At 41.9% G+C, this 14111-nt stretch overlaps 1 protein-coding gene across 1 annotated transcript in view; it reads left to right on the top strand.

The window, feature by feature from the left end:
* The window catches only part of Cog3 (component of oligomeric golgi complex 3), a 59164-nt gene that overhangs the window by 8033 nt on the left and 37020 nt on the right, over positions 1–14111 (top strand). Inside the window, exons 3-8 of the mRNA XM_042285192.2 lie at positions 3988–4049; positions 5135–5300; positions 5965–6039; positions 7061–7153; positions 8057–8182; positions 10062–10142. Of these exons, the coding sequence (XP_042141126.2) occupies positions 3988–4049; positions 5135–5300; positions 5965–6039; positions 7061–7153; positions 8057–8182; positions 10062–10142 (603 nt within the window). The remainder of the gene's footprint in view (positions 1–3987; positions 4050–5134; positions 5301–5964; positions 6040–7060; positions 7154–8056; positions 8183–10061; positions 10143–14111) is intronic.

The raw sequence follows: 14111 nt of genomic DNA, 5'->3' as shown, positions 1-14111 counted from the left end.
TGGATCGGCAGACAGTAGGAAGAGAGAAGAAACACTGGGCCTGGCCTGAACATCTGAAACCTCAAAGCCCACCCCCTAGTGACACTTCCTCCAGCAAAGCCCTACCTGCTCCAGTAAAGCCACACCTCCTAATAGTGCCACTCCCTGGTGACCAAACATTCAAATCTATGAATCTCTGTGGGTCATTCTTATTCAAACCACCACCTTGCCCAATTGTATTGCAATATAGATAAAAATATGATAAGATAATAGAATAACGTGATAGGGCTGGAGCGATGGCTTATTGGTTAAAAGTACTGACTCCTCTTCCAGGGATCTAGGTTTGATTCCTAGCACCCGCATTGGATTGCTTAGAGCTATTGTTTTGTTTGTTTGGTTTTTTAAGACAGGGTTTCTCTGTTTGTAGCCTTGGCTGTCCTGGAACTTGCTTTGTAGACCAGGCTGACCTCAAACTTATAGAACTCTGCCTGCCTCTGCCTCCCAAGTACTGGGATTAAAGGTGTGCGCCACCACCGTCAGGTTTCTCACATTTTAACTCCAGATCCAGGGGATCTGAAGCCCTCTTCTGACATTCGTGGGCACCAGGCATGCACGTGGTACATAAACATATATACATACACAGGCAAAATACTCACACAGATAAAATAATTTTTAAAAAGATAGTAAGAGTACATCTTTATAAAAATACATACATCTAGATGCGCATACATACATCCTTCTCTACTTGTTGCTTGGTAATTCTCTTAAAATCCTAAATGTTTTCTTTAGATGAAAGTTTATAATTATTTTACAGTAATTTAGCATGTACTTTGGTATTTCCTTATTGCTAATTATGAACCTTAGTGTGTAGCAGTTTCTATAGATGCTTCCCTGTTTATTCCTTCTGACTTGGTAAGAGAGTTAGAGCTCTCTATGCCTATACCATCCTGAACACACTGATCTCATCTGATCTGGGGAGCTGTGCAGGGTTGGGCCCGGTTAGTACTTGAAGGGGAGAGTTAGGGCTGGCTGAGACAGGAGGATCACCAGTTTGAGGCCAGATATATAGCAGGTTCAAAGGCATCCTGGGCTACATAGGTTCTGTCTCTAATTCAAAAGCAAAGACAAAAAGAGTTAAAGCTGAGGCATTTCCAAATGAAACATAAAGCAGATGTACTGAATAGCATGCATTCTAGGTCAAAAGAGGCAGTGAAGAAAGCAAAGGAGAGCTCTTGCTGTTACTTAGGCTGGCCTATGTGTTCCCCTGTTGTAAAGTTAGGTTGACTTACATCTGCTCCTGCTGTAGTCAGGCTGACCACATCTGCTCCTGCTGTAGTCAGGCTGACCCACATCTGCTCCTGCTGTAGTCAGGCTGACCACATCTGCTCCTGCTGTAGTCAGGCTGACCATATCTGCTCCTGCTGTAGTCAGGCTGACCCACATCTGCTGCTGTAGTCAGGCTGACCATATCTGCTCCTGCTGTAGTCAGGCTGACCATATCTGCTCCTGCTGTAGTCAGGCTGACCATATCTGCTCCTGCTGTAGTCAGGCTGACCACATCTGCTCCTGTTGTAGTCAGGCTGACCACATCTGCTCCTGCTGTAGTCAGGCTGACCCACATCTGCTCCTGCTGTAGTTAGGCTGACCTACATCTTAAAGTCAGCTCCATTACTTACCATCTGTGAGTTTTAGCAAATTACTTATTTTTTTTTTTGGTCTGTAGTTTCTGAGTCTGTAAAACATGGATGATAATATATCTATCTCATATGATTTTTATGAGAATTAAATAACACATGCAGATATGGTATGTAGGAAGCACACAATAAATGCTTAGAAAATGTTAGTCAAGTTAGATGACAAGCTTGTACTTCCACTTGAGAGCTGGAGACGGTGATCTTGTACTATGTCTGTGGATGTTAGTGGACTGTTGGAAACAATCATTTTCTCCTTCCACATTATCTTAGTATACAAACAGGCAGATTTCAGCATGGCGCTCTGACCTGACACTGGTCTGTGCTCTCCTCTCCCTTTGCTGTCTTCTCTCCCCATCTTCCTCCACTCTTCTTGTTTTTATTAGGAGGTTTTTTTATTCATTTTACATACCAACCACAGGTCCCCCTCTCATTCCCCCCTCCTGCTCCCCCCAGCTTCCCCCCCAACCCCTTCCTCCACTCTTGCTGATCATTCTGTCTCACCAAATAGTTTCCCTTCTGTGAAAACACAATCTTCTGTATTGAATTCACACTTGCATGTCTCTCTAATAGTTTAAAGCATCTACTGTGTTGGGTTATGATTTATAGATGATAAAACTTACTTTAAGTGTCAGCCAGATAAGTTTTGGTGAGTGTATATACTGGTATAACTACCGCTATCAAGATATGAACCTGATAGGAACCTGTTCAGAGTTTCTCTGTGTAACAGTCCTAGCTGTCCTAGAACCAGACTGGCCTGGAACTCATGGAGATCTGCCTGTCTCTGCCTCCCAAGTGCTGCGCTGTTGCTGTTTTTATTTTTGTATTTTGAGACAGAGTCTTGTGTAGTATAGGCTGACTGTCTTAGTTAGGGTTTCTATTGCTGTGAAGAGACACCATGACCACGGCAGTTCTTATAAAGGAAAACATTTAATTGGGGCTGGCTTACAGTTCAGAGGTTTAGTCCATTGTCATCATGGTGGGAAGCATGGCGTCACTCAGACAAACATGGTGCTGGAGAGGTTTTTACATCTGGATCCATAGGCAGCAGGAAGACACAGTGAGCCACTAGGCCTGGCTTGAGCTGAGACCTCAAAGCTCACCCCCTAGTGACACACTTCCTCTAACAAAGTCACATCTACTCCAGCAAGGCCACACCTCCTAATAGTGCCACTTCCTGTGAGCCTATAGGGGCTATTTTCCTTCAAACGACCATGCTGGCCTTATGTTTACGATGCAGCCCTAGCTGGTTTTGAACTTATCTTCCAGCTTCTACTTCCCAAGTGCTGAGATTACAGGTGTGTGCCACCATACCTAGCTAAAATAGAAAACATTTTTATCACCCCCTAAATTTCTTTTGTAAATGAACCCTCTTACCTGTTGTGTGTGTTTGTTTTTCTTCTCCGTTCCCCCCCTCCCCTCGCATCCCTTCCCCAGTGTTTTACTGTGTAGCCCAGGCTGGCCTTGAACTTGTGATCCTCTTGCTTCAGCTTTCTAAGTGCTGGTATTGCAGGCATGTATGACCATGCTAGATTTTGTCTATTTTAAATAATGGATGATTTCTATAACATTGGTGTAGGGGCAGATACAGCCTCAAGTCCATATTCTCTTTCAGTTTTCATTTTTATTTTATGTGAGTGGATGTTTTGCTTGCATGTGTGCCTGTGTACCACTTATGTGCCTGGTGCCCTCAGAAGCCGGAAGAAGGCATTGGATCCCCTGAAACTAGTTATTGACAGTTGTGAACCATCATGAGGATGCTGGGAATTGAATCGGGTCCTCTGGAAGAACAAGCCAGTTCTCTTGACTACTGAGCCATCTCTGCAGCCTCTCCAGAGTCCATATTCTTAATTCACTATGTGATTTTCAAGTTTATATTCTTACCATTCTTATTAGGTAACATTAATATCTACCCCAAACCCTGTAATTCTTCAAACTTGGCAAACTAAGAACCAGATATTAGTTTCTTAAGAAGAAATAATTATTTTTTATATGTGTCTTTAATACTGCTTCTTCCTTGACTCTGGAAATGATCAATGCTTTTCATATCCTTTGCCCTCTTGGCATATAGATGTATGTATGTATGTATGTATGTATCTATCTATAATTATTATCTATATATTTTCTATAATTATTATCTAATATAATTATATTATCTATAATAATTAGCTCAAAGCTAATTATTAGTGGCTAAGCCCTGGAAATAAGACTTAATTAGGTAATGCTGCCCTTTAACTCATCCTCTACCATACCATGTGATCACTTTCCATTCATCTCTTTTAGTTTGATTGACAGAATAATACTTTCTATTTTCCAGTTCTTCTCATGGTTTGCAAAGCTGCAAACTCAGATGGATCAGGATGAAGGAACTAAATATAGGTATGTGTGGGTCCTTTATTTGTTGGATTTTCTGATTTTCACATCATACTCATCTCAAGTTACCAGAAAACTTAACAGTCAGATATTCCCTACTACTAGTCAGGGCAAGGATTGGGTTATGAGTGATTTTAGAAAAGGGACTGCGGAAAGGACTTGGGTCAAGAAGTTGTATGGGAGTCCTGTGAGGGGTTTGTGGTCTCCGGAGAAACATCATGGACGGCCTTAGGGATGGCCGTCTGGATTAGTATGGCTAGCATATGCTGATAGGGAAGGATGACACAGTTTCTCTCCAAGTTTAGATATGGGTTCTGTATTAATGTTCAGTTAGCATTTATTTACGGCCATTATTTTTTTTCTTTTTGTTTTTGTTTTTTTGAGACAGGGTCTCACTACATAGACCTGGCTATCCTACAATTCATTGTGTAGACCAAGCTGCCTTCAAACTCACAGAGATTTGCCTGTCTTTGCCCCCCAAATGGTGGGATTAAAGGTGTGCATCACTATACCTGGCACATTCATGGGTATTATTGCTAGGCAGTGTGCTATGGATGTATAATCCTAGTTTATCGATAGCAGATCTTCAAGGAAACATTCCCATTCCCACTTTACAAATGGCCAGCCTGAGGCTTGGACACGTTAACTACCAGTGTCATTTGGGCTTAGGTAGAGCTCCAGTTTGGACCATTGTCTTCTAGTCTCAGACTCAACATTCTTTTCACATCACATGGTCTTTGGAGGTGGCCGTTATCTGAAGGAGTAACCTTATTTGCTGCCTTGGATGCCCCGATGTCCCCATCTTTGAAGGTTGATGCCTGTGATTTATTGACTTACATGCAGGAAACCAGGTTGTGGCTCGAAGGCCAATTCCTTTATTGGTTGTGGTGACAGTGATCGTCTTCCTAAGCATCAGAGTAGTTTATGGACTAGCCTTTGTTGTAAATCTGAGAGGTACACATTTTGGAAGAGTAGGTCAGGATTTCCACCTGAAATCTGTGATTTTGGAAAAGATGAGACGGTATTGTTTATTGACTCTGCTTATTGGGGGAAAATATTATTGCCAATCCCGTCTTGGTTCTGTTTTCTAGACAGATGAGGGATTACTTGTCTGGGTTTCAGGAACAGTGCGATGCTATACTGAGTGATGTGAACAGTGCTCTTCAGCATCTGGAGTCACTGCAGAAGCAGTACCTTTTTGTGTCCAATAAGACAGGAACTCTTCATGAAGCCTGTGAACAGCTCCTAAAAGAACAGGTAATTGGGAATGAGGGGAGAGAGGGTCAGTGATTAACTTTAAATAGAAGAATGCTATTCCATTTTAATTTCCTTAATTTCTCTGAGTAGACACTGAAGGTCGCTCTATATTAGACTTTGTTAAACATGCAGATTACTGTAAAGGGAGCAGAGCCAGAGGCAGACTTCCTTGTTGATCTGCTAGGTGCAGCTGCACAGTGAACTGGTTGCTTTGCTCTGTCCACTACTATTGACATTTTCAGATAAGCAGAGTGATTGCACTGTAGGTGGGTTTTTTTTTGTTGTTGTTGTTTTTTGTTGGGCTTTTTTTTTTTTTTTTTTTAATTTAGCTCTGGCTGTCCTGGAACTTGCTCAGGCCAAAGGGTTTTTGTTTTTAATCAGCTGCCTGAGGAGGTTGTACTTTAACTTGTGAGTTGCGGATAGAGCATTGAAGTTACTGTATTTTAGAATTTTCTCTGTATTTTTGTGTGTTTTTAAAAGGCAGGCACTTATTTTTATAAAAGATCACATAATACTTGTCTCCTTTTGTTCATGGGTACAGAAATACTTGAGCATGATCTGATTTAAACTTCAGTGTCAAATATAACTCTATTCAAAGTAGTTTTGACATTAGGGTACCGATTGGTGTGTTTTTATAATAATTGTTTTTTCTTTAAAATGTGAGTCGGAACTTGCTGATCTTGCTGAGCACATCCAGCAGAAGCTGTCCTATTTTAATGAATTGGAGACAATTAACACAGTAAGTGTGTGGTACTATTCTGTAAAGTTAGTGAAATTTTATATTTCCCTTTTGTTGTAATCTTCAAGAGTATACAGTGATGCTTGAACTGAATAGTTGTTTGCTGATGGAGTTTCTGATTTAAGCAAGATACCATTATCAGTTCAGAACTTTCCACATGTGATTTAAGTAGACTTAAGTAGAATTTCTCCAATTGTGTTATTGTTACGGCTCTTTTTGTTGATTCTTGTTCTAGAATCTTCCCTCTAAGCTGTGAAAATTAGGATAATAAGTGTTCAGTTTTAAGTCTTGTTGCGTTTCTATAATACCATACACACACTTTTAAGCCACTACTCATGTTCAGTTTGAAGAAATATATAGTCCTCATGAAGACGATAATAAGGGCTTCCGAGTAAACTGTATTTCTACGTTTCTGACTTGTTAGTCATAATTATTTATAAATCATGTTATTAAATTATTAAAACAATTGTAATTATTGGAGCTTAACATTAAAGACATAAAAGTAAAGCTGGCAGCCATTTAGACTTGGGCTGCTGTGGGAATTGGTTCTTGGGCAAACCACTTCTGTATCAAGACAGAATAAATGGCTGGTGGTAGTTGGCTTTGCTTTTCTGTGTTGGAAATCGAACCCAGAGTCCCGGGAGCATGCTCAGCAAGTGCTGTGACTGCTAGTTAAGTCTTTAACCACAAGAAGTGGCCGGTGTCCAAATATAGACGGATGGTATGTTGTGAAGTGGTGGAGAGTGGGACACTTGGGTCTGAGACGTATTAATTCAGTTTATTGTTGCACAACAGCGTAGTGGAAACACTTCCGGGTTCTTTTCTGCTTTGTTTTGCTAGGTTGACGCTTACTAGCTTGTTATACATGGACCATAGCTGAGGATATTTTAGTGATTGTTAAAGGCTATTTCATTAGCCTAAAGTACACTATTATATTTAAAAAGAAATACGTCATTTCTAGTTAATAATTTTCAATGTTTACTTTTTTGTTGTTAATTATTTCTTTTCCTTCTGCTTGAAGAAACTGAATTCTCCCACGTTGTCTGTGAATAGTGAAGGATTCATCCCTATGCTGGCCAAGTTAGATGATTGTATAACATACATTTCATCTCATGTAAGTCATACTTTTATGCTTTAAAAATATTAACACTTCTGCTATATCACTTATACATTTATTTTTCCCCAGTGGAAAAAGTATAGTCAGCTTCTCTGTATGGCTTTCTTAGGTGGATTCAGCCACTTGTGCATCACAGATTATAAAGAACCTTTGGTGTGTTTGTACCGAGCACGTGCAGCCTGTTTTCCTTGTCATTGTTCCCTGGATGGTGTGGAACAATAGCTGTCTTTATAGCTATGTTACATTATCTCATGAGTAACTAACTCGGTGATGATGTCATTTGGGGTCCTGGAAGTAGTGCTGTCTGAATACTGAGGGATAACTATATATCTGTAACATGCTGAAGAAAAACTAGTGCTTCTTTTGATTGCTGTTCTTAGTGTTCAAAGTACTTCCAGCTTCTGAGTGTCTCCTGGAGTGGGAAGGACCCTCTGATTTGGCTTTCTCCTACCTAGAAGGATGTGACATTTAAGGTGTTCACTCATGGATGTGCGAGATGCTCTTTGGAAATCTAGTTACCCGTGTGAGGGGTGCGGGGTGGGGGGGAGGGATGGGGGAGAAGGAGAGAAGGGACAAGCTTTTTCATCTTAGCCCTCTCCTGACCTCCCGAGGATGCACTGCTGTTCTTATTTCCCCAGCTCCATTCTGTTACCTCACACCAGCCTCAGGGTTAGCGGGGCTCTGACATTGATTTTGTTTGCAGCTGCGAACGCTGACTGAGCCTCCTTTGTGCCAGGCACCGAGGATTTGGCTGCAACCAAGTCCTTCAAGTGTCTTCTTCACGGAGCTTAGGATCTACAGAGCTCCATATATTGCTTTGCCTAGAGGACACCTTGGTTCTCATTGGAAGTTTGCTTATTGTTAATATTTATTTCTTTTGTAAATTTCTTTGTTTTACAGCCTAATTTTAAAGATTATCCTGTATACTTACTGAAGTTTAAACAATGTCTTTCTAAAGCTTTGCACCTCATGAAGACATATACTGTGAACACACTGCAGACTCTCACAAATCAGTTACTGAAAAGGGTGAGTTAGCTGATCCCAGGGACAGCTTGATTTTGATTTATTTGCCTTCCACAACTTTGTCTGGATTAATACTGTATAATTAACATTTTTATCCTTACTAAGTAAGAGTATATGCTGCAGTTTTTATAATAGAGAAATATGACTGTCCCATGTAGCTGAGTTAGCAGAGCCCTTGCCTAGTATTATAAAGTCCTGTTTTCAACCCCTAGCACCAGGGGAAATATTTTAAAAGAGGAAAATTATTTTTAATTATCTGCCATTCAAACTTACTCAATTTTACTATTTTTGATTTATTTTCTGTCAGTATTTTTATGGAAAAGCTAAAAAAAAATGTTTTGGAAAACAAATATCGCAAATTACAGTTTATCACATAATACCGGGTTTTCTTCATACTTCGTGGATATTTCTCTATGTATGTGTGTGTCATACAGGATAGTCAACCCAGCCGGGCAGTGGTGGCGCACGCCCTTAATCCCAGCACTCCAGAGGCAGAGCCAGATCTCTGTGAGTTCGAGGCCAGCCTGGTCTATAGAGCAAGATCCAGGACAGGTACCAAAACTACACAGAGAAACCCTGTCTCGAAAAACCCAAACCAAAAAAATATATTTATATAGTCAACCCCCAGAATCCATTGCTTTGGCCATGGATAACTATTGCAGTCCTGTAATTGCACCTAGGGCCTTGGACACACCAGGCAAGCATTCTACTACTGAGTTACACATTCGGCCCATGGGGTTTTGAGACAAGGTATCACTGTGTTGCTCAGCCTGGCCTTGAATTTGTGGTCCTCTTGCATCTTGGATGCTGGAGTTATAGGCACGTGCCATCGTGCCTTGAAGCATGCATATTTCTATTGAGTGTGTCCTAGCGTTATAATGTATTAGAAATGTATGGTGAAAAAGGAGCTCATGAGGTCCGTGCTGTCCTAGTGAGATTGTATTTAAAAATAATAACTAGTGAAAATGATGAAAAAATGTATTTACAAATTAGTAGATGCTAGGTCCAAAAGTACCACACACTGACTAGGTTAGAAAATAAGAGCAGGCTGTCTAGGTTGGTTGCTGAACATAATTCTTCCCCAAGGAAAACACCATAAAGGCTATATTTTACTTCTGAAGCTCACTGTTCAGTTGGACATTCTTATGACCTATGCTGTTTGGGAGATGGAGGCAGGAGGATGAGTAGTTCAAGGCCACTCTGGGCTACACAGTGAGTTCAGGATAGTCTGTATAACTCATGAGACCTGTCTCAAAGTAAAACCACCACACTAAAGATAGTCTGGGATGCTGTTTCGAGGTTGAGCAGTGCCTAGAATGTGCCAGGCCTTAGATTCAGTCCTATTAAGGCAGAAGAAAGAGGTAACGGAAATGTAAAAACTTACTTCCTCAAGGACATGCACTGAAATGTCAGAGATGTTAACAATTGGCTAGTGTCTTATACTCCATAAGTTGCAGTTTGTCTGAATTTAGTTCTACTTACTGCCAAAATTCAAGTAATACAGGATAAATTTGAACTATAAAGGAGAGAGTGAAAGCTTCGTTAATTCTCAGCTGTAACAATATTAACACATAACCTCTCATTGAGATTTTCTTTTCTAAGCTTTTGGTTGGAATGGAGGCCAAGCAGTAGACGTATGAAGTGGTTAGTGTTCCTTTTTTTGTTTTTTTTCTGAGACAGGGTTTCTCTGTGTAGCTTTGCGCCTTTCCTGGATCTCACTTTGTAGACCAGGCTGGCCTCGAACTCACAGAGATCTGCCCGTATCTGCCTCCCGAGTGCTGGGATTAAAGGCGTGCACTACCACCGCCTGGCTTTAGTGTTCTTTTCTGTGGAATTACGTGCTTGCTAATACCTTTCTTCCCTGTTCCCCCTGTTTCTTCAGGATCCCTCGTCAGTACCTAATGCAGACAATGCCTTCACACTATTCTATGTGAGATTCCGAGCTGCTGCCCCCAAAGTCAGAGTAAGTCTGTTGACGAATATTGAATATTGCTGTGGAAAATTTCAGCCAGCCCTTTGGGAGTCCTCCTGTGCCTTTTCTTTTGCTTATTCCAGGAAATGAACTTGAGTGAAAGGAAGGCATTGCCCCTTTCACACTACTTAGCAAGTAAAGTCTACAGAGAGGAGTCTGTTGGCCCTTCCTGTGATGCTCAGGGTGGTTTCTAGATGAAATCTTGGATTTGGGGAGCTGGCGAGATGGCTCAGATGTAAAAGTGCTTGCTGCCAAGCCTGACCACCTGAGTGCAATCCCTGGAAGCCATGTGAAGTGCAGGGCTGACTTCTGCAGGATATGGACGCGCACACACACACACACACACACACACAAACACACCCTTAGTTAAGGTTGCTATTGCTATGAGGAAACACCATGACCAAAGCAATTAGGAGAGGAAAGGTTTTTGTTTTTGTTTTTGTTTTTTTGTTTTTCGAGACGGTTTCTCTGTGTAGCTTTGTGCCTTTTTCTGGAACTCACTTGGTAGTCCAGGCTGGCCTTGAACTCACAGAGATCCGCCTGGGATTAAAGGCGTGCGCCGCCGCCGCCGCCGCCGCCGCCGCCGCCGCCGCCGCCGCCGCCGCCGCCGCCGCCGCCGCCGCCGCCGCCGCCGCCGCCGCCGCCGCCGCCGCCGCCGCCGCCGCCGCCGCCGCCGCCGCCGCCGCCGCCGCCGCCGCCGCCGCCGCCGCCGCCGCCGCCGCCACCACCCGGCAGGAGAGGAAAGGGTTTATTCGAGTTATACTTCCACATCACTGTTCATCAAAGGAAGTCAGGACAGGAACTCAAACAGGGCAGGAACCTGGAGGCCAGAGCTGAAGCAGAGCCCATGGAGGGGAGCTGCTTACTGGTTTGCTCCCTATGGCTTGCTCATATTACTTTCTTATTGAACCCAGGACCACCAGCCCAGGGATGATACCACCCACTGAGCCCTCCCCCATCTATCACTAATTAAGAAAATGCCCTACAGCTTGCCTGCAACCTGATCTTATGGGAACATTTTCTCAATTGAGGTTCCCTCCTGTCAGATGACTTTAGCTTGTGTCAGGTTGACATAAAACTATAGCACACACTAAATAAATGTAAAAAGAAATCAAGCTCAGATTTCTAGTGGGCTGGAGGACGTTATACAGAGACCAGTAGTCTCTGTTTTAAGGGAAGGTTATGGAGACATGAAAACATGCATGTGGGGGATTCCCTGTAATTTATTGTAACTGGACTATAGGGTGTTATTAGAGTGTGCTGGGAAAGAGGAAGGAAGAGTGACAAGGATTTTGCATGATAGGCTGATTCATGGAAAGTAGAAAACATGACTCACCCGCAACAGAACGCTGCGGTCAGATTCTATAGATTCCGGGAGCAGTGAAGAGAAATGGATTCTAGTGAAGGGAAATCGGAAGTCGGGAGGAGGGAGCATTCACAAGCAAGGTGTGCAGCCGTTCAGGAGAGGTGGAGGAGCTGGACAAGGCTCTGGTAGTGTATTGAATGAGGCTACGCATGTGCCTCCCTTCCTTAGAAGCATGTGGATTGAATGGGACGGTCAGTGTGTTTGTCCTGATTGAATTAGAAGGGGGAGGGACGGTCACACCAGTATTTGTGTATGTTATACCAGCTGGGATAGGTATCTGGAGCTTATACATGTATGTTCTTTGTCACTAGAAGGAATATTACTCTTTTGTTGACAGATTTCATGCTCTTCCTTGAAAATCAGCTAGTTAAAGGAGAATACCTGTGTTTTTCAGATGGAGGACACTTGGTTTTGTGTATAGAAGACTGAGGAAGAGGGTAATGAGATTTGGATTTTGCCTGATTGGTTCTGTTGTCTATTAGCTAAAGCCAATATTGACTATTTGATTCGGAAAGAAATGGTGTGGATAAGAGGACTTAGTGTAGTGGGTGACTAGAAAACGATTGCCTGTGATTTGTGGCTTTGCTTTACACTAACTACTTAGTGTACATGATGGGGCTGCATTTAGTTTATTGATAGAAAGGATAAGATATTTAGGTGGCAGTAATCTCAGTGGGAATATATGGGGATGAATAAAATGACAGAAGTATACAAAGATCATGAAAGTTTGAAAAGACGATAAACCTGTCATGGTTCTGGTGGGAGAGAGTTAAATTTTGAAGTGTCAGTTCTTTTCAGTGTAATTTATTGGGTAGAATGTACTGGTAGCTAAAGTTGAAAAAGATTGCTTCAGATCAGAAAGACAAAACAAATTTTTGGAAAGTGTAGTGTTGAATTACTGACAGATCACTGACATGGAAAATTCTAGACCTTAGAATATTTCAAATAAAAAGGAAGAGCTAGAGTTTTCTACATGTTATTTGGAAAATTTTCTAAGTATTTGGGTAGAACCCTTTTTACTTTATAACATCAGAATACATTATAAGTGATTAATAAATATTAAACTAGTAAATAGATCCTCCACAGTACAACTAAGAATTCTTTGGGGGAAAATGACCAAATAAAAAGATTAAGGATATAAAAACAAAAAATTCTGACTCTTAAATAGGAAAAACAAAGGTAGAAACTAGAATGTTTGTTAAGAAAGGTATCTATTATAAAATGACTAGATAATTCACAAAGTGTGGAGTGCATGTTAATTTTTTTTTTGTCTCAGAATTTTCAAATTAAAGTATAATAGTGTTTTTGAGGATTCAGTGGGAGTAATATTGCTGATGGGGTGTAAATGGATTCTTTCCAAAACCATTTCAGCAGAGCAGAGGAAAGACATATGAAGTACATCTCTCTTTTGAGTCAGTGTGTTGGAGCGCTCACAAAGTGGTGCTTACACAGGCGTCACTGAGTCGGGGTTGGGGTGGAGAGACGGCTCAGTGGTTACGGGCACTGACTGCTGTTCCAGAGTGTTCAGTTCAATTCCCAGCACCCACATGGTGGCTAACCAAGTCTGCAACTCCAGTCCCAGGGGATCTGATACCCTCTTCTGGCCTCTTCAGGTACATGGTGCACAGACATACACCAGGGAAAACCCATACACATAAAAATAAAAAATAAAAATTTGGAAAAAAAAGAGAGGAAGGTAGTTATTCATAGCAGTTTGCTCAGAGAAGTGGACCTTCCTGCTGGGAGCTGATGTAGCAGGACAGCTCGTTGACTCCAGACTGTGAACTGGTGGCTGTGAGTCTTTGGGAAGAAATGCTGAACAGAATAGTTGATTTTGAGTGTGTCTATCCACAGGATAATACACAGCCATTTCATATAATGCTCTGCTCATTTGTTTAATTTTTGTTGCTGCTGTTGTTTGAGATGGAATGCTGCTGTTTGTGTGGTCCATGTTGGCTTCAGATTCACCGCTGAGCTCAGACTGGCCCGGAACTCCCCAATGCTCCTTTTGGTCCACCTTCCCAAGTACTGGGATTATAGCATATGCTACCATACCCAGTTTTATGTAATATTTTAAATGCTGTTTGCAGTAATTTATTGAGTGTTTATAGGAGGTGTATAAGGCTTTCTATGTGTTTTCATCTATTATTGAAAAGTGTTTTATGATAGAAAAATAGGAAATGTTTTTAAGATATAGATTATAGAGCTGAATAAATAGTACAATTCCAGCTTCGATTAAAAAGAAAATATGGGGCCTGGAGAGAATTCGTTGGTTAAAAACACTAACTACTTTTCCAGAGGATCCAGGTTTGATTCCCACAACCCACATGGCGGCTCACAACTATAACTCCATTCTCAGGGGATCTGATGCCCTCTTCTGACCTCCATGGGCCCCGGGCACTCACGTGCACAAACACACATGCAGGGAAAGCACCCATACTTATAAACAAAATAAAAACAGAAAGAAAGAAAATGTGAGCCGGGCGGTGGTGGCGCACGCCTTTAATCCCAGCACTCGGGAGGCAGAGCCAGGCGGATCTCTGAATTCGAGGCCAGCCTGGTCTCCAAATCGAGTTCCAGGAAAGGCGCAAAGC

This window comes from Peromyscus maniculatus, chromosome 9, assembly GCF_049852395.1.
Source record: "Peromyscus maniculatus bairdii isolate BWxNUB_F1_BW_parent chromosome 9, HU_Pman_BW_mat_3.1, whole genome shotgun sequence".
Lineage (NCBI taxonomy): Eukaryota > Metazoa > Chordata > Mammalia > Rodentia > Cricetidae > Peromyscus > Peromyscus maniculatus.
The sequence above is the reverse complement of the archived record's forward strand: the minus strand, read 5'-3'. Positions and strand labels throughout refer to the sequence as shown.